Consider the following 21235-nt stretch of genomic DNA (forward strand, 5'->3'; position numbering starts at 1 on the left):
TTCATTCATGCACAAAACACTAGAAAAACTAAGGATAGTAGGACATACCTCAATATTGTAAAAACTATATATGCTAAACCCAAAGCTAACATCATCCTAAAAGGAGAAAAACTGAAACCTCTAAAAACTGGAACAAGACAGGGATGCCCTCTTTTACCACCTACACTCTAATTACTCCAGCTAGATCCTGAAAACTCTAGCCAGAGTAATTAGAAGATTAAATTATTATAATTAAAAAGGATACAAATAGGAAAAGAAGAACTCAAACTATCCCTATTTGCTGATGACATGATTCTATATTTAGAAGACCCAAAAAACTCTACTAGAAAACTTCTAGAACTCATAAATGAATTCAGTAAAATAGCAGAATATAAAATTAATACCCATAAACCAAATGCATTTCTATATATCAGTGATGAATCAATTGAAAGAGAAATTAGGAAAACTACCCCATTAACAATATCCTCAAAAACAATAAAATGTTTGGGAATCAATCTAACAAAAGAGGTGAAAAACCTCTACAATGAAAATTACAGAACTCTAAAGAAAACAAATTAAAAAGACCTTAGAAGATGGAAAGATCTCTCATGTTCTTGAGTATGCAGAATTAATATTGTCAAATGGCCATACTACCAAAAGCACTATACATGTTTAATGAAATTCCTGTTAGGTTTCCAATGACATTCTTCATGGAAACAGAAAAATCTGTCATGAAATTCATTTGGAAAAACAAGAGACCCAGAATAGCCAAAGCAATCCTCAGTGAGAAAAGTGAAGTAGGAGGCATAATAATATCAGAAATTAAAGTATACTATAGAGCTATAGTAACAAAAATAGCATGGTACTGACACCAAAACAGACATGAATACCAATGGTACAGAACCAAATACACAGAGACAAACCCACATAAATATCTGTTATTGCATACTAGACAAAGCTGCCATAAATATACATTGGAGAAAAGATAGCCTCTTCAACAAATGGTGCTGGGAAAAGTGGAAATCCTATCTCTCACCTTGTACAAACTCAACTCAAAGTGGATCAAGGACCAACCTAGGCATTAGATCAGAGACCCTGTACCTACTATAAGAAAAAGTAGGCCTAATTCTCCATCATGTCAGTTTAGGAACCAAATTCCTCAACAAGACTCCTCAAGCACAAGAAGTAAAATCAAGAATCAATAATTGGGATGGATTCAAACTGAAAAGCTTGTTCACAGAAAAGGAAACAATTGAGAATATAAACAGAGAGCTTCCTAAATGGGAGAATAACTTTGCCATCTTCACCTCAAATAGAACATTAATTTCCAGGACATATAAAGAACTCAAGGGTTCTGTAGTTTTCATTGTATAGATCTTTCACTTCTTTTGTTAAGTTGATTCCCAAGTATCTTATTTTTTTGAGTTTATTGTGAATGAGGTAGTTTTCCTCATTTCCTTCTCAGAGGCTTTGTCACTGATATACAGAAATGCCTTTGATTTATGGGTGTTGATTTTATATCCTGCTACTTTGCTGAATTCATTTACTAGTTCTAGAAGTTTTCTGGTGGAGTTTTTTGGGTTTTTTAGGTATAGAATCATATGGTCAGCAAATAGTGTTAATTTAAGTTCTTCTTTTCCTATACATATACCTTTGATTTCTTTTGTCTGTCTAATTGCTCTGGGCAGTGTTTCAAGAACAGTGTTGAATAGAAGTGGTGAAAGAGGGCATCCCTGTCTTGTTCCTGTTTTTAGAAGGAATGCCTTCAGTTTTTCTCCGTTTAAAATAATGTTGACCTGAGGCTTAGTGTACATAGCCTTTATGATGTTGAGCTGATCATGTGATTCTTATCTTTAAGTCTATTGATGGAATGAATTACATTTATTGATTTCTGTAGAAGATTGAAAGATCTACCTTGCTCTTGGATAGGCCGAATTAATATTATCAAAATGACCATACTACCAAAAGCACTATACAGATTTAATAAAATTCCGATCAAAATCCCAATGACATTCCTCATAGAAATAGAAAAAGCAATCATGAAATTCATTTGGAAAAATAAGAGACCCAGAATAGCTAAATCAATCCTTACCAGGAAGAGCAAAGCAGGTGGCATCGCTATACCAGAGCTTAAACTACACTACAGAGCAATAGTAACAAAAACAGCATGGTACTGGCACCAAAATAGGCTGGTAGACCAATGGTACAGAATAGAGGACACAGAGACTAATCCACAAAATTACAATTATCTTATATTAGACAAAGATGCCAAAAACATGCATTGGAGAAAAGATAGCCTCTTCAAAAAATGTTGCTAGGAAAACTAAAAATCCATATGCAACAAAATGAAATTAAACCCCTATCTCTCACCATGCACAAAACTTAACTCAAAGTGGATCAAGGACCTAGGAATTAAACCAGAGACTCTGAGTCTACAAAAAAAAGGAAGTCCTAATCTTCATCATGTGGGATTAGGCCCCAACTTCCTTAATAAGACTCCTGTGGTGCAAGAATTAAAGCCAAGAATCAACAAATGACATGAAATCAAATTAAAGTTTTTTTCTCAGCAAAACAAACAATCTGTGAGGTGAACAGAGAGCCTACATCCTGGGAGCAAATCTTTACCCCTCACACATCAGATACAGCACTAATCTCTAGGGTATATAAAGAACTCAGAAAGCTAAGCAACAACAACAACAAAAAAAAAACAAACAAATAACCCAATCAACAAATGGGCCAAGGACCTGAACAGACACTTCTCAGAAGAGGATATACAATCAATCAACAAATATATCAAAAAATGCTCAACATCTCTAGCAATCACAGAAATGCAAATCAAAACTACTCTAAGATATCATCTCACTCCAGTCAGAGTGGCAGCAATTATGAAGACAAACAACAATAAATGTTGGCGAGGATGTGGGGAAAAAGGTACACTCATACATTGCTGGTGGGACTGCAAATTCGTGCAGCCAATTTGGAAAGCAGTATGGAGATTCCTTGGAAAGCTGGGAACAGAACCACCATTTGACCCAGCTATCCCTCTCCTTGGATTATAACCAAAGGACTTAAAAACAGCATACTACAGGGACACAGCCACATCAATGTTTATAGCAGCACAATTCACAATAGCTAAACTGTGAAGCCAACCTTCAGTGGATGAATAGATTTAAAAAGTGGCATATATACAGAATGGAATTTTACTCAGCAATAAAAGAGATTAAAATCATGGCATCTGCAGGTAAATGGATGGCGTTGGAGAAGATAATGCTAAGTGAAGTTGGCCAATCCCAAAAAACCAAATGCTGAATGTTTTCTCTGATATAAGGAGGCTGACTCACAGTGGAGTAGGGAGGGGAACATGGGAGAAATAGATGAATTCTAGATAGGGAAGAGGGGAGGGAGGGAAAGGGAGGGGGCAGGGGATTAGCAAGGATGGTGGAATTTGATGGACATCATTATCCAAAGTACATGTATGAAGACACAAATTGGGTGTCAACCTACTTTATATACAAACAGAGATATGAAAATTGTGATATATATGTGTAATAAGAATTGTAATGCAAAATAAATATAGTACGTGTATAAAGACATGAATTGGCGTGAACATACTTAATAAACAAAGATATGAAAAATTGTGTTCTATATGTGTAATAAGAATTGTAATGCATTTGCTGTTGTGTATTTAAAAAAATAAAATCAATTAAAATATAAAGAACTCAAAAAAGTAACATCAAAGAAACAAATAACACAATCAATAAATGGGCTAAAGAACTGAACAGACACTTCACAGAAGAAGAAATACAATCAACCAATATATGAATAAATGTTCAATATCTCTAGCAATTAGAGAAATGCAAATCAAAACTACTATAAGATTTCATCTCACTCCAGTCAGAATGGCAATTATTGAGAATACAAGTAATATAAATGTTGGTGAAGATGTGGGAGAAAGGTACACTTATAGATTGCTGATGGGACTGTAAATTGGTGAAACCACTCTAGAAAGCAGTATAGAGATTCCTCAGAAAACTTGGAATGGAAGCAAATTATCTCACTCCTTGGCATATACCCAGAGGATTCAAATCAGCATATTACATTGATGTGGCCACATCAATATAGCAGCTCAATTCATAATAGCTAAGCTATGGAATCAACTCAGGTGCCCTTCAACAGATGAACAGATAAAGAAAATGTGGCATATACACAATGGAGTATTGCTTAGTCATAAAGAAGAATGAAATTATGGCATTTTCCAGTAAATAAATGGAACTTGAGACTATCATGCTAAGTGAAATAAGCCAATCCCAGGAGAGCCGCCGGGAGCCTGCAAGGTAGGCAGACCTGCGACTCACCAGCAGATCCGACCCAGAAACCTGCGGAGTGGCAGAGCCACCCCCGCACCTGCAAGGTAGGCTCACTTGCCACCCACCGGCAGCAGGTCAGGCCCAGCAACTCTCGGAGGGACACAGCTGCTCCATGCGCATGCAAGGTAGGCGGAACCGTGACCACCGACAAAACAGGCCCAGTGGCCCGACAGACACATCACCCCGGTTGGGGGAGGGGCAGAGCCGCCGGGCGCCTGCAAGGTAGGCAGACCTGCGACCCACCAGCAGAACAGGCACAGCAATCCGCAGAGCGGCAGAGCCACCCCCCGAGCCTGCAAGGTAGGCAGACCTGCAACCCACCGGCAGGTCAGGCCCAACAACCTGCGGAGGGGCACAGCTGCCCCACGCGCCTGCTAGGTAGGCAGAACCGTGACCACCAACAGAACAGGCCCAGCGGCCGGACAGACACATCGCCCCGCCCCGGTTGGGGGAGGGGCAGAGCCGCCGGGCGCCTGCAAGTTAGGCAGACCTGCGACTCACCAGCAGATCAGGCCCAGCAACCCGTGGAGCGGCAGAGCCACCCCCGCGCCTGCAAGGTAGGTGCATCTGCCACCTACCGGCAGGTCAGGCCCAGCAACTCTCGGAGGGACACAGCTGCTCCACGCACGTGCAAGGTAGGCGGAACCGTGACCACTGACAAAACAGGCCCAGTGGCCCGCCAGACACATCGCCCCGGTTGGGGGAGGGGCAGTCACCGGGCGCCTGCAAGGTAGGTGGACCCGCGACCCACCAGCAGAACAGGCACAGCAATCCACAGAGCGGCAGAGCCACCCCCCGAGCCTGCAAGGTAGGCAGACTTGCGACCCACCAGCAGGTCAGGCCCAACAACCTGCGGAGGGGCACAGCTGCCCCACGTGCCTGCTAGGTAGGCAGAACCGTGACCACCAACAGAACAGGCCCAGCGGCCGGCCAGACACATCGCCCCGCCCCGGTTGGGGGAGGGGCAGAGCCGCCGGGCGCCTGCAAGGTAGGCGGACACGCAACCCACCAGTAGAACAGGTACAGCAATCCGCAGAGCGGCAGAGCCACCCCCTGAGCCTGCAAGGTAGGCAGACTTGCGACCCACCAGCAGGTCAGGCCCAACAACCTGCGGAGGGGCACAGCTGCCCCACGCGCCTGCTAGGTAGGCAGAACCGTGACCACCGACAGAACAGGCCCAGCGGCCGGACAGACACATCGCCCCGCCCCGGTTGGGGGAGGGGCAGAGCCGCCGGGCGCCTGCATGGTAGGCAGACCTGCGACTCACCAGCAGATCAGGCCCAGCAACCCGCGGAGCGGCAGAGCCACCCCCGCCCCTGCAAGGTAGGTGCATGTGCCACCCACCGGCAGGTCAGGCCCAGAAACTCTCGGAGGGGCACAGCTGCTCCACACGCGTGCAAGGTAGGCGGAACCGTGACCACCGACAAAACAGGCCCAGTGGCCCGACAGACACATCGCCCCAGTTGGGGGAGGGGCAGAGCCGCCGGGCGCCTGCAAGGTAGGCGGACCCGCGACCCACCAGCAGAACAGGCACAGCAATCCGCAGAGCAGCAGAGCCACCCCCCGAGCCTGCAAGGTAGGCAGACCTGTGACCCACCGGCAGGTCAGGCCCAGCAACCTGCGGAGGGGCACAGCTGCCCCACGCGCCTGCAAGGTAGGCGGAACCGTGACCACTGACAAAACAGGCCCAGTGGCCCGCCAGACACATCGCCCCAGTTGGGGGAGGGGCAGAGCCGCCACCAGCGCCTGTTAGGTAGACAGACCTGCAACCGACAGACAGAACAGGCCTAGCGGCCAGCGGAGGGACAGAGCCGCTGCTCACGTCTGCAAGGTAGGCGGACCTGTGACCACCGAAAGAACAGGCCCACCAAAAGTACAGGCCCAGCGGCCTGCCGGCGTGGTACGCACATTGCCCCAATTGGAGGAGGGGCAGAACCACCGCCAATGCCTGCGAGGGAGACTTTGCAACTATACAAGAGCAATATAAATATATAGGGGGAAAAATCAATAACACAACAGTTTCACCAAACAGAAAGAAACGCGATCAGTATGAAAAGACAAGGAAAGAAAGGAACACAAGCAATGCAGGTCAACTCAACTTTAGAAGAGGTAATATCTGCAGCAGATGGAATGTCAGATAAAGAATTCAGGATATACATGCTTCAGATGATCTGGAGTCTCAAGGAAGACATTAGACAGCAAAATTAGACAATGAAAGACCACTTCGACCACTTCGACAATGAATTACATAAACAAATCCAAGAAGCAAAAGATCAATTATACAGGGAGATAGAGGTTATAAAAAACAAACAAACAGAAATCCTGGAAATGCAGGAAACAATAAACCAACTTAAAAACTCAATTGAGAATACTACCAGCAGAGTAGAACACTTAGAAGATAGAACATCAGACAATGAAGACAAAGTATTTCAACTGGAGAAGAACATAGAGAGCTCAGCAAAGCTGTTAAGAAACCATGAGCAGAACATTCAAGAAATATGGGATAACATAAAGAGACCAAACTTAAGAGTCATTGGGATACATGAAGGTATAGAGGTCCAAACCAAAGGAATGAGCAATCTATTCATCGAAATAATACGAGAAAACTTCCCAGACTTGAAGAATGAGACAGAATCCCAAATCCTAGAAGCCTACAGGACGCCGAATGTGCAAAATCATAAGAGATCCACACCTAGACACATTATAATGAAGATGCCCAACATACAGAATAAGGAGAGAATTTTAAAAGCTACAAGAGAAAGGAAGCAGATTACATTTAGGGGTAAACCAATCAGGATAACAGCTGATCTTTCAACACAGACTCTGAAAGCTAGAAGATCCTGGAATAACATATTTCAAACACTGAAAGAAAATGGGTTCCAACCAAGAATTGTGTATCCCGCGAAATTAAGCTTCAGGATGGAAGATGAAATTAAAACCTTCCATGATAAACAAAAGTTAAAAGAATTTGCAGCTAGAAAACCATCTCTTCAAAACATCCTAGGCAAAATATTACAGGAAGAGGAAATGGAAAATATCAATGAAAACCAACAGCGGGAGGTAGTACAGTAAAGGTGGGGGGGAATAATCAAAGAGGAAAACAAACCATGTTTAGTAACATAAATAAACAAATATGGCTGGAAGAACAACCCATATCTCAATAATAACTCTGAATGTTAATGGCTTAAACTCACCAATTAAGAGACACAGGCTAGCAGAATGGATCACTAAACAAGACCCAACAATATGCTGCCTTCAGGAGACGCATTTGATAGGAAAAGACATACATAGACTGAAGGTGAAAGGTTGGGAAAAATCATATCACTCATATGGACTTCGGAAACAAGCAGGAGTGTCCATACTCATATCAAATAAAATAGATTTCAAGCCAAAGTTAATCAAAAGGGATGAAGAGGGACACTACATACTTCTCAAGGGAACCATACACCAACAAGACATAACAATCATAAATATATATGCCCCAAACAATGGTGCAGCTATGTTCATCAAACAAAATCTTCTCAAGTTCAAGAGTCTAATAGACCACCATACAATAATCATGGGAGACTTCAACACACCTCTCTCACCACTGGACAGATCTTCCAAACAAAAGTTGAATAAGGAAACTATAGAGCTCAATAACACAATTAATAACCTAGACTTAATTGACATATATAGAATATACCACCCAACATCAAGCAGTTACACTTTTTTCTCAGCAGCACATGGATCCTTCTCAAAAATAGATCATATATTATGTCACAGGGCAACTCTTAGACAATATAAAGGAGTAGAGATAATACCATGCATCTTATCTGATCATAATGGAATGAAATTGAAAATTAACGATAAAAGAAGTAAGGAAAAATCATGTATCACTTGGAGAATGAACAATAGGTTACTGAATGATCAATGGGTTATAGAAGACATCAAGGAGGAAATTAAAAAATTCTTAGAGATAAATGAAAACACAGACACAACATATCGGAATCTATGGGACACATTGAAAGCAGTTCTAAGAGGAAAATTTATTGCTTGGAGTTCATTCCTTAAAAAAAGAAAAAACCAACAAATAAATGATCTAATACTTCAACTCAAAATCCTAGAAAAAGAAGAGCAAAACAACAGCAAAAGAAGTAGAAGACAAGAAATAATTAAAATCAGAGCTGAAATTAATGAAATCGAAACGAAAGAAACAATTGAAAAAATTGACAAAACTAAAAGTTGGTTCTTTGAAAAAATAAATAAAATCGACAGACCCTTAGCCACGCTAACAAAGAGAAGAAGAGAGAGAACTCAAATTACCAGCATACGGGATGAAAAAGGCAATATCACAACAGACACTTCAGAAATACAGAAGATAATCAGAAATTATTTTGAATCCTTATACTCCAATAAAATAGAAGATAGTGAAGGCATCGATAAATTTCTTAAGTCATATGATTGGCCCAGATTGAGGCAGGAAGATATTGACAACCTAAACAGACCAATATCAATTGAGGAAATAGAAGATACCATCAAAAGACTACCAACTAAGAAAAGCCCAGGACCGGATGGGTATACAGCAGAGTTTTTCAAAACCTTTAAAGAGGAACTAATACCAATACTTTTCAAGCTATTTCAGGAAATAGAAAAAGAGGGAGAACTTCCAAATTCATTCTATGAGGCCAACATCACCCTGATTCCTAAACCAGACAAAGACACTTCAAAGAAAGAAAACTACAGACCAATATCTCTAATGAACCTAGATGCAAAAATCCTCAATAAACTTCTGGCGAACCGGATACAAAAACATATCAAAAAAATTGTGCACCATGATCAGGTAGGATTTATCCCTGGGATGCAAGGTTGGTTCAATATACGGAAATCAATAAATGTTATTCACCACATCAACAGGCTTAAAAATAAGAACCATATGGTCATCTCGATAGATGCGGAAAAAGCATTCGACAAAGTACAGCATCCCTTTATGTTCAAAACTCTAGAAAAACTAGGGATAACAGGAACATACCTCAACATTGTAAAAGCAATCTATGCTAAGCCTCAGGCTAGCATCATTCTGAATGGAGAAAAACTGAAGGCATTCCCTCTAAAATCTGGAACAAGACAGGGATGCCCTCTCTCACCACTTCTGTTCAACATAGTTCTCGAATCACTGGCCAGAGCAATTAGACAGACGAAAGAAATTAAAGGCATAAAAATAGGAAAAGAAGAACTCAAATTATCACTATTTGCAGATGACATGATTCTATACCTAGCAGACCCAAAAGAATCTACAAAGAAACTATTAGAGCTAATAAATGAATTCAGCAAAGTGGCAGGATATAAAATCAACACGCATAAATCAAAGGCATTCCTGTATATCAGCGACAAATCCTCTGAAATGGAAATGAGGACAACCACCCCATTCACAATATCCTCAAAAAAAAATAAAATACTTGGGAATCAACCTAACAAAAGAGGTGAAAGACTTATACAATGAAACTACAGAACCCTAAAGAGAGAAATAGAAGAAGATCTTAGAAGATGGAAAAATATACCCTGTTCATGGATAGGTAGAACTAACATCATCAAAATGGCGATATTACCAAAAGTTCTCTATAGGTTTAAAGCAATGCCAATCAAAATCCCAACGGCATTTCTTGTAGAAATAGAGAAAGCAATCATGAAATTCATATGGAAAAATAAAAGACCCAGAATAGCAAAAACAATGCTAAGCAGGAAGTGTGAATCAGGCGGTATAGCTATACCAGACTTCAAACTATACTACAGAGCAATAGCAACAAAAACAGCATGGTACTGGTACCAAAACAGGCGGGTGGACCAATGGTACAGAATAGAGGACACAGAAACCAATCCACAAAACTACAACTATCTTATATTCGATAAAGGGGCTAAAAGCATGCAATGGAAGAAGGATAGCATCTTCAACAAATGGTGTTGGGAAAACTGGAAATCCATATGCAACAAAATGAAACTGAATCCCTTTCTCTCGCCATGCACAAAAGTTAACTCAAAGTGGATCAAGGAACTTGATATCAAATCAGAGACATGGCGTCTGATAGAAGAAAAAGTTGGCTATGATCTACATACTGTGGGGTCGGGCTCCAAATTCCTCAACAGAACACCCATAGCACAAGTGTTAATAACTAGAATCAACAAATGGGACTTACTCAAACTAAAAAGTTTTTTCTCAGCAAAAGAAACAATAAGAGAGGTAAATAGGGAGCCTACGTCCTGGGAACAAATCTTTACTCCTCAAACTTCAGACAGAGCCCTAATATCCAGAATATACAAAGAACTAAAAAAATTAGACAATAAGATAACAAATAACCCAATCAACAAATGGGCCAAGGACCTGAACAGAAATTTCTCAGAGGAGGACATACAATCAATCAACAAGTATATGAAAAAATGCTCACCATCTCTAGCAGTCAGAGAAATGCAAATCAAAACTACCTTAAGATACCATCTCACTCCAGTAAGATTGGCAGCCATTAGGAAGTCAAACAACAACAAGTGCTGGCGAGGATGTGGGGAAAAGGGTACTCTTGTACATTGCTGGTGGGACTGCAAATTGGTGCGGCCAATTTGGAAAGCAGTATGGAGATTTCTTGGAAAGCTCGGAATGGAACCACCATTTGATCCAGCTATTCCCCTACTTGGTCTATTCCCTAAAGACCTAAAAAGAGCACACTATAGGGACACTGCTACATCCATGTTCATAGCAGCACAATTCACAATAGCAAGATTGTGGAACCATAGCAGCACAATTCACAATAGCAAGACTGTGGAACCAACCTAGATGCCCTTCAATAGACGAATGGATAAAAAAATGTGGCATTTATACACAATGGAGTATTACTCTGCATTAAGAAATGACAAAATCATAGAATTTGGAGGGAAATGGATGACATTAGAGCAGATTATGCTAAGTGAAGCTAGCCAATCCCTTAAAAACAAATGCCAAATGTCTTCTTTGATATAAGGAGAGTAACTAAGAACAGAGTAGGGACGAAGAGCATGAGAAGAAGATTAACATTAAACAGGGATGAGAGGTGGGAGGGAAAGGGAGAGAGAAGGGAAATTGCATGTAAATGGAAGGAGACCCTCAGGGGTATACAAAATTACATACAAGAGGAAGTGAGGGGAAAGGAGGAAAAATATAAGGGGGAGAAATGAATTACAGTAGAGGGGGTTTAGAGAGAAGAGGGGAGGGGAGGGGGGAGGGGGGATAGTAGAGGATAGGAAAGGCAGCAGAATACAACAGACACCAGAATGGCAATATGTAAATCAATGGTTGTGCAACTGATGTGATTCTGCAATCTATATATGGGGTAAAAATGGGAGTTCATATCCCACTTGAATCAAAGTGTGAAATATGATATATCAAGAACTATGTAATGTTTTGAACAACCTACAGTAAAAATTGATTTAAAAAAATAAAAAATAAATAAAAAAAAGAAATAAGCCAATCCCCAAAACCAAAGGCCAAAAATGTTCTCTCTGATATTCAGATGCTGACTCACATTAGTGCAGGGAATGGAGGAGGGGAGGTTCACTGATTGGACAGGGTGGAGTTGGGGGAAGGGAGAAGGGTTGTGATTGGTAAAGACAGTAGAATGAATCAGACATAACTTTCCTATGTTCATATATGAATTCATGTGGCCTGTGTAACTACATATCATGTACAAACACAAAAATGGGAAGTTATACTCCATATATAACTCCATGTATGATATGTCAAAACACATTCTATTGTCATGTATAATTAAAAAGAACAAATTAAAAAAGACAAAGAAAATTAGAGCTTTATAGTTATACACAGTAGTTGGGTTCATCCTGACAAACTCATACATGCAAGGAAATTGATTTCAGTTCATGATGCCCCCTTCCCCTATCCCTTTCCCCTCCCCCTTTCTCCTCCACTCTCCCATTCTCCTTCCTCTACTCTACTATAGTTCCTTTTTCTTATCTGTTAATTTATATTTGAGTGGTTATTTATGTTATCTTATTCTTCCCTCCCCCTTTCTTTTATTTTATTCTAGCTTTTACACGAAAGAAAACATTTAAGCTTTGAGTTTCTGAGTTTGACTTATTTCATTTAGCATGATATTCTTCATTTCTATCCATTTACAGGCAAATACTATAGTTTCTTTTCCTTTTTTTTTGTTATGAGGATTGAACTTAGTGGATGCTTAACCAATGAGTCACATCCCCAACCTTTTTTTTTAAAAAATTATTTTTATTAGAGACAAGGTCTTGCTGATTTTGCTTAGGTCCTCACTAATTTGCTGAGGCTGGCTTTGAACTTACAATCTTCCTGCTTTAGTCTCCTGATCTGCTGGGATTACAGGTGTACGCCACTGCACCCAGCATCAACTATAATTTCACTCTTCTTTATGGCTGAGTAGAACTCCATTGTGTGTGTGTATATCTATATCTATATCTATCTATCTATACATATACACAGATATAGATACATACATACACACACACACACACACACACACACACACACATATATATATATATATATATATATATATATATATATATATATATATATATATAATAATATATATTTTTGGGGAAAATACCAAGGAGTGGGGGTCATATGGTGGTTCATCCCTATTTTTTTTTGAATTTCCATATTGCTTTTCATAGTGATTGTACTAGTTTGCAAAAGAAAAAGCACCCAAGTGTACTTTTCTCCCCACAACCTTGCCAGCATTTATTATTGTTTGTATTCTTCATTATTAGATACTTTATTTTTAAAAAATTTCCCCCGAAATCCAAATTGTCACTAAGCAGCAACTCTATTCTTACTGGGAGAAAAATCAAATATTTTACAACTATTTTCTGAAATTCTGGAATTAAGGAGACACAGGCTATTATGGAAAGAGCTGAATTCAGGATGAAAAGAAAATTAAGTTTCTCAAAATACAAGGCTTCAAGGCAAAGATACAACTACTTTTGAGTTTATTGCAAGAATATCCTTTAAGGAGTCTTCTGTATCTTTTGAGAAAAAGCCAGGATCTAGTACAACGCCTACCTTCTCATCAGAGGTCACAGAAGTCTGGAGAAAACTTGTCACAGATTGCATAGAAGCTGATGGGTCTGACATATTCATTATCCACCATTCCCCATCAGAACACCTTCCATAAGTACTTCATGAACAATATAGAAGACAAAGTTCCCACAAAATGGCTTGGGAGCAGAATTTGATTCTAAGGAGTCCCTGCAGCTTGGCCCATGCTTATGATCTAGCTCCAGTAGCTTTTTATTTATGTATTTATTTAAAATATCTATTTATCACAGGAATTGACAAAACTCAGCAGCAAAAAATGTGCTATCTTTGTGGAACACCTCCTCAAAAGCCATTCTCAAGTCTATAATGATACTCCTCTAAGTCACTCATATGTGAACAAACAATATAACAAGAAAATAATCCTATTTTCATCAGAACCTGTATTTAAAGGTCATGATTCTGAAAGTGAAAGGAAAAATGAGATTGTGAGTAGCAAATATATTGAATAAATAGTAATAAAAAATATTTTTCCACAGTTTAAGATGCTAGAATGAGAGGTATTGGGTCGGAGCATGCTTCCTGGGAAGAAGGATGAAAACAGGATTAGACAGACTTACTAATTTGGACAAGGAAACTTGCAGAGTGAAATATGCAAGTGAAAAAGGAGAAATGGAATGATAAAATCTTAATGTAAGATGCATGAGAGCAACGGTGAAATGTCAAGAGCAAGTATGAAAGTATCTCAAAAAAGTGTTCCCTGAAATGGCACTCTTATTCCTAATGAAAACCGATCTTCTCCAGAATCCTCCACTTCCATAAATGGCCTTGTCATCAATGCAACTAAATCCAGACCCCTTAGAATCAGACTCAATTTTCCCTGTCACTTCACATATCCAATATAGCACTAGAAAGTCCCTGCTTTGTCATATTGGCTGCCTTGGAAACCTAAGCTTTTCTTGAAAACCTTTCCTTGAAAACCTAAGCTTTTTAAACATGCTGCTTTCTCATCCTGGAATGCTTGTCTCCCAGCTCTTAATACTCATTTTAGCTCAGAGGTTGCTTTCTCAGAAGCCTTCCCTCAGCCCTTGATCTGAAGTATACCTTCCTCTCCAGACAGGCTATCCCAAAGTCTGGTTTATTTCCTTCAGAGTAGTTTTTTAAACTAACCCTGTGTATTTATCTGTTTTACATGCTTATTGTTTGTCTTTACCCACTTGAATGAAGGCTTAGCCTTTTCTGAATGGGTACATGTTGAATTCCAAAGGGGCCAATACAATTTGTCAGATGTATGGCAGTCTCAAGCAATACTGACTGCACAATTATCAGGAGAAAACTTCTATGATGCTTTCTACAGTATCTCTAAGCAATTAATTCAGGGGCTCATATAGAATCTTGTGCATTTAACTCAACTTTTGTGCTTTCAATTATGATAGGGGAACAAGTGCTGGGGTTCTGAGAACAGAATCTAGGTCCCAGCTCTCACATTACACTCAGCACCCTGTTCTACATCTGTGTTTTTGCCTATTTCCCCTTAGGATACTGCTAATGTGTTCTTCAAGGGCTTGGATGGTCTTACTCTTTTTTGCATCTTAGTACCAGAACTAATGGTGACTCCTCAGTTGACATTTGTATAAAGGATGGTAGAAATAAGACTTATGGCTTCAGATTTTTACAAAACATGCAGAGAACAGGCAGGGTAAACACATAATCTATGACTTAATTTTGACCTTTTAATTTGTTCTTCTGAAGAACAAAAACACAGGCCCTATACTTGGTATAGATGATGTAAAATTAAAAGAAGAAGAGAAATAGCATAACTACTTTGCTGCCATTTTTATTTTATTGGTATGTGGAAAGGATGGGAAAATATTGTGGAAAAACAACACAAAAAAGTACAAGAAAAGACAGGGACAGAATGAAAAAGCATGGTTTTGCTTTAAGTTCCCAGAGGACACAACAGCTTTCTGGGAAACTTCTGAGCAAAAAAGAGACCAACAGTGTTATATGTGGTTCTCTGTAACAGAAGCAGTAGCCATGAAAAGAAGCTACCAGATAGTGAAGTTAACTGACAGTGAAGACAGTTCCATGTGTTATGGTTTGGATATGAGGTGTCTCCTAAAAGCTCATGTGTGAGACAATGCAAGAAGGTTTACAAAATAAATGATTGGGTTATGATAATCTTAACCCAGTCAGTGAATTAATCCCTCTGATGGGATCAATTACTCAATCTCAGTTGATGGGATTAACTGAGTGGTAACTGGAGGCAAGTTGGGTGTGGCTGGAGAAGGTGGGGCATTGGGGGCATTCCTTTGGGGTATATATTTTGTATATGATGAGTGGAGTCTCTCTGCTTTCTGATCATCTTGTGAACGGCTTCCCTCCACCATACTCTTCTGCCATGATATTCATCCTCACCTTGAGCCCTGAGGAAGGGAGCCAGTTATCAATGGACTGAGACCTTTGAAACTATGAGCCCTCAAAAAACCTTTTTTCCTCTACAGTTGTTCTGGTCGGATTTTTTAGTCATAGCAGCAAAAAAGCTGACTAAAAGGCTATGTCAACTAGAATCACCCAGCAATGCAAAAACAGGGTACATTGTCAGGGAACTTGTTTGAGTAGGGGTTCTGACAGGTGGCCTAGACCATGGAAAAATCAAGTTACTTCCCAAGGCTAAGGTTTTTAAATGATCTTCTTTTCAATATACCCACATACTTTTAGTTCTTTTTAATAAAATATTTCCAAAAAATACTGTTTAGTAACCACCAAAGAAGGAAACAGTGTTAGAAAATCTTAATTCTAATCAATATTATTATCAACATTGGCTTAGAAGGCGTTAACAATATTTTAGCCAGTGGACTGGACTGATACTGATCTGGCAAGAGAAAATGACCAGCAGCCATGTATACATTATCTTTCCTTCCCACTTCAGTATTATCAGGAATAAAGATCTTCTGGGCACAATTGAGGTAAAGAAACAGAAATTATGTGGATCAAGCAGTCATTCCTGAAAGCAGGATATCTACACCTGTTTTGCACACTATACCACTGAAATTACTCACATTAACTTCAGGTTTGGTCTCCTTATGTATGGTAAGCTCAATACATTACCCGCATGGCTTCCTGAATATGGTCCTGCCGAATCAATTCTGCTGAACAGTCCATATACCACTTCAAACAGCGAATGAGCTCCCTAGAAAAGAGAAAAGTTACAGAGATCCCACTTCAGTCTAAAGGCAATGCAGACTAAAATGTTTAATTAGTCAAACAGGAAATTCAGCACTGAATTAGTCAAATAGGAAATAATATTCTGTTGATGAGCTAGAAGGAGGTAATGAATCCATTTCAGCTGTGAAATTTTGAGATTATCTGAGACAAATATTCCTTACCCATCTGAGACAAATATTCCTTACCCATAAGGCATTGCTACATTTTAATCAGCAATTACCATCACTCTTTCCCATTCTCCTCTTCTCAAAGACTTGGACTGAATGTATACTTTGCTTCTCTTTAAAGCCTGTCAGAACATACAGCACTGACTGGTAAACAATGGACTCTGAATTAAAGCAAACAGTTCCATATGTCATCCCATCCCATCTACTTCATTTCCTGAGGACTGAGTCACCTGAGAGGAATGGAATTTCTGGGTCAGTAGGTCTACATATTTATATGGCAAGAGACCACAGAAGAAAGAAAGAGTGCAGATTGTGGTCACATCTGAGACCAATCAGTATCTAGTCCTGCATCCTTAGGCAAGTTATGTCCTTCACTGTGGTCTGAGACCAATCAGTATCTAGTCCTGCATCCTTAGGCAAGTTATGTCCTTCACTGTGCCTCACTCATTCTTTTAATTTAAAATATGGAGAAAATAACAGTACATCTCAAACACAAAGTACTTAGTGCAGTATCTGCTCTCCAAAATTATATCAAAGTATCAGAATTCCAATGACTCCACAGCATTGCCACTGTTGGGTTTTATTTATGTTTCAACAACTGTGCTATTAATTTCACTTAGGAATAAATATAACTAAGGAGGTAAAAGATCTCTACATTGAAAATTATAAAACACTGAAGAAATAAATTGAAGAACTTACAAAATGAAAAGACCTAACATGTTCATGAATAGTCAGAATTAATATCTTCAAATGATCATATTACCAAAAGCAATCTACAGATTCAATGAAATCCCCATCAAAATACCAATGACAATCTTCACAGCACTAAAATTTACATGGAAGAATAAAAGAGTCAGGATGGCCTAAGCAATCCTGTGCAACAAGAGTGAGACTGGAGGCATCACAATACCTGATATCAATTTATACTACAGAGCTATAGAAACAAAAAGAGCATGATGTTGGCATAAAATCAGGTATGAAGGCCAATGAAATATACTAGAAAACACATAAACAAACCTACATAAATTCAGTCATTTGATCCTTGACAAACTTGACAAAAGCATACTTTAGAGAAAAGACAACGTTTTAAACAAATTGGTGCTGAGAAAACTGGATAGCTATATGTAGAAGAATAAAACTAGATTTCCTACCTCTCACCCTGCACAAAAATCAACTCAAAGTGGGCCAAAGACCTAGGAATTATGTCAGAAACAGTGAAACAGCTAGAATAAAACATAAGAACAATACTCCAACACATAGGCATGTGTTGCCTGTGTGTTGGTCATGGGCACCAACTACCTTAATAAGACTCCTGAAGCTCGAGAAATAAAACCAAGAATCAATAAGTGGGATAGCCTTAAATAGCTTCTGGGTTGGGGATATAGATTGGTGGTCAAGTACTTTCCTAGCATGCAAGAAGCCCAGCAACACAGGGGGGAATATCTGGACAAATGAAAAAGCTTCTACACAGCAAAGGGAAAAATCAAGAACATGAAGAGAGAGCTACAGAATGGGAGAAAAATCTTTGCTTGTTATGTGGTATATACAATGAAGTTCTACTCAGCCATAAAGAATAAATAAATTATGTCATTACTGGCAATGCATAAAACTGGAAAGCATCATGTTAAGTTAAATAAACCAGACTCAGAGAATCAAAGGTTGAATATTTTCTCTCATATGTGGAAGCTAAAGAGAAAAAAGAAATTAAAAAAAGAGGATCTCAATAATAGAAGGGAGATCAGTACAATAGAAGCAGGGGACCAAGGAGGAGGGAGGAGAGGAAGAACAGGGGAGTAAAGTTGACTGAATCATGCTATGTGCATGTAATGAATATATCACAATGCATTCCAATTTTCTATATAACTAAAATGCACCAATTAAAAAACAATTAAGTAAATAGAAAGAAGATTAATAAAGAAAGAAGAACAGGGGTGGATAAGGAGAGGGAAAGGGTTAGCACTGGGGATTGAAGTGGAGAAAATTATGTTATATGCATTTATGGATGTGTCAAAATGAATCCCATTGTTATTTATAATTGTAATGAACTAAAAAATAAAAAATTTAATTTGTGCTAATTTCATAATGGTTATTTCTTATTGTTTCAATTGTCTTAGATAATATGTTTCCCATATTTGTTTACCAATTACATTATTTTTTTTTAGTGACTGTCTATTTTTTTGGCATTTACTTGGCATTTACTTGAGAGTGCTGTATTTAACTACTCAGATGTTTCTCATAGGAAAAGTAAGACTTATTATTAGCAACTTCACCATCATTTCGTAGAAGGAAAAGTACACCAACTATGTAATAAACTATGGTTTAAAATGTCAGCCGAAAGCCCGAAGTTAACATCATACCCAAAAGTGAAAGACTGAAAGCTTTTCCTCTAAGATCAAGAATAAGACAAGGGGACTGGGGATGTGGCTCAAGCGGTAGCGCGCTCGCCTGGCATGCGTGCCGGGTTCGATCCTCAGCACCACATACAAACAAAGATGTTGTGTCCACCGAGAACTAAAATAAATAAATATTAAAAAAAAAAGAATAAGACAAGGATGCTTGCTTTTGCCACTTTTTTTTCCCCAACATGTGCTGGGAGTTCAACCCAGAGCAATAATTAAGAAAAAATAAATAAAAGGTACCCAAATTAGAAAGCAGAATGAAAAATTATCTCTGTTTTCAGGTGACATGATCTCAAATGTACAAACACTAAAGACTCCACAAGAGGCTGGTTGCAGTGGTGCATGCCTGTAATTTCAGCAATTTGGGAGGCAAAGGCAGGAGAATTGCAAATTTGCAGCCAACCTTGACAACATAGCAAGACCCCGACTCAAAAAAAAAAAAAAAGTGCTGGGGATGTAGCTTGGTAGTAGACTACCCATGGATTCAATCCCCAGTGCTGGGGGAAAAAAGTTAGACTAATAAATGAATTCAGCAATGTTTCAGGACACAAAACAACACAGAAAAATGAGTTGTGTTTCTGTATACTAACAATGAACAATCTGAAAAAAATTCCATTTATAATAGCATCAAAAGGAATAAAATATTAGGAATAAAGGTAAGGAGGTGAAAGACTTGTACACAAATAGCTACCCAATGTTGCTGAAAGAAATTAAAGAAAAGACCTATACATGGAAAGACATCCCATGTTCATATAATGAAATACTTAATGTTGCTAAGATGTCAATACTTTTTTCTTTCAGAAATAGAAAATGCCATGCTAAGATTCATATGGAATCTCAAGGACCCAGAATAGCCAAAACAATCTTGAAGAAAAAGAACAAAACTCTCATACTTCTTGATTTCAAAACTTAGTACAAAGCTATTGAAATTAAAACAATGTTGTACTGACATAAAGACAGATATCTACAATAGTGGGATAAAACATCCCAGAAATAAACCTTCCCATGGATGGCCAAATAATTTTCAACAAGAATGTCTAGTCCATTCAATGAGAAAAAGACCAACAAATGATACCGGGAAAATTGTATATCCATGTGCAAAATGAATAAAGTTTGAAACTTTTCTTATACAATATACAAAATCAACTCAAAATGGAGCTAAAACTAGACAGACAAAAAAAAAACAAAACAAAAAAAAAAAACAACAAAAGAAAACAAAACAAAACAAAACAAACCTCCTGAAAGAAAACAGGGGGAAAGCTTATACTGGATTTAGCAATAATTATTTATATATCATACAACTTACAAGATGCCAATATCCGGAGAATATAAAGAACTCCTACATCTCTATGACAACAACAACAACAAAAATCTGATTAAAAAATAACAAAAGATAAATAGATATTTCTCCAAAGAAGACATATAAATGGCCAATAAGCAAACAAAAAGATATTCAACACCACTAAGTATTAGGGAAATGCAAATGCAAATGACAAAAAGATACCACTTCCCACTAATTAGGATGGCTACTATCAAAAAACCAGGTAATGGGGCTGGTGATAGAGCTCAGTTGATAGAGTGCTTGCCTCCCATGCACAAGGCCCTGAGTTCAATCCCCAGCACCACACACACATACACACAAAAACAAACAAACAAACAAACAAACAAAAAAGCCCCAGACAAACAAAAAACAAACAGGTAATAGCAAGTATCAGTGAGATATGGAGAAGTTATAACCTATATGTTCTGTTGGGAATATAAAATGGTGCAGCTACTATTGAAAACAGTATGATCATTTCTCAAAAAATTAAACAGACAGAATTTCCATATGATCCAGACATTCATTCCACTTTTGAGTGAATACCTAAAGAAGTAAAATCAGGGTCTTGAAAATATATTTGTAGAGATCTGACCTACACTGCGTGGCCTGCCAACCCAGAGAGGAACACAACACTGTGGTTTCCTATTCACCAACATGTGGCTCCACCCAAACTGCCTCCATTTTGGGACATTACAGTCACTGTCATAGCCCTCACCATGTAGTAATCTCCACCACAGGACATCAAA

General features: G+C 38.9%; 1 protein-coding gene across 1 annotated transcript in view; it reads right to left on the minus strand.

Annotated features, from left to right (window-relative positions):
• Dock3 (dedicator of cytokinesis 3) overlaps positions 1 to 21235 on the minus strand; it is a 589707-nt gene that overhangs the window by 82025 nt on the left and 486447 nt on the right. Inside the window, exon 22 of the mRNA XM_076867085.1 lies at positions 16486 to 16567. Within this exon, the coding sequence (XP_076723200.1) occupies positions 16486 to 16567 (82 nt within the window). The remainder of the gene's footprint in view (positions 1 to 16485; positions 16568 to 21235) is intronic.

The sequence above is a fragment of the Callospermophilus lateralis genome, chromosome 10 (genome assembly GCF_048772815.1).
Source record: "Callospermophilus lateralis isolate mCalLat2 chromosome 10, mCalLat2.hap1, whole genome shotgun sequence".
Lineage (NCBI taxonomy): Eukaryota > Metazoa > Chordata > Mammalia > Rodentia > Sciuridae > Callospermophilus > Callospermophilus lateralis.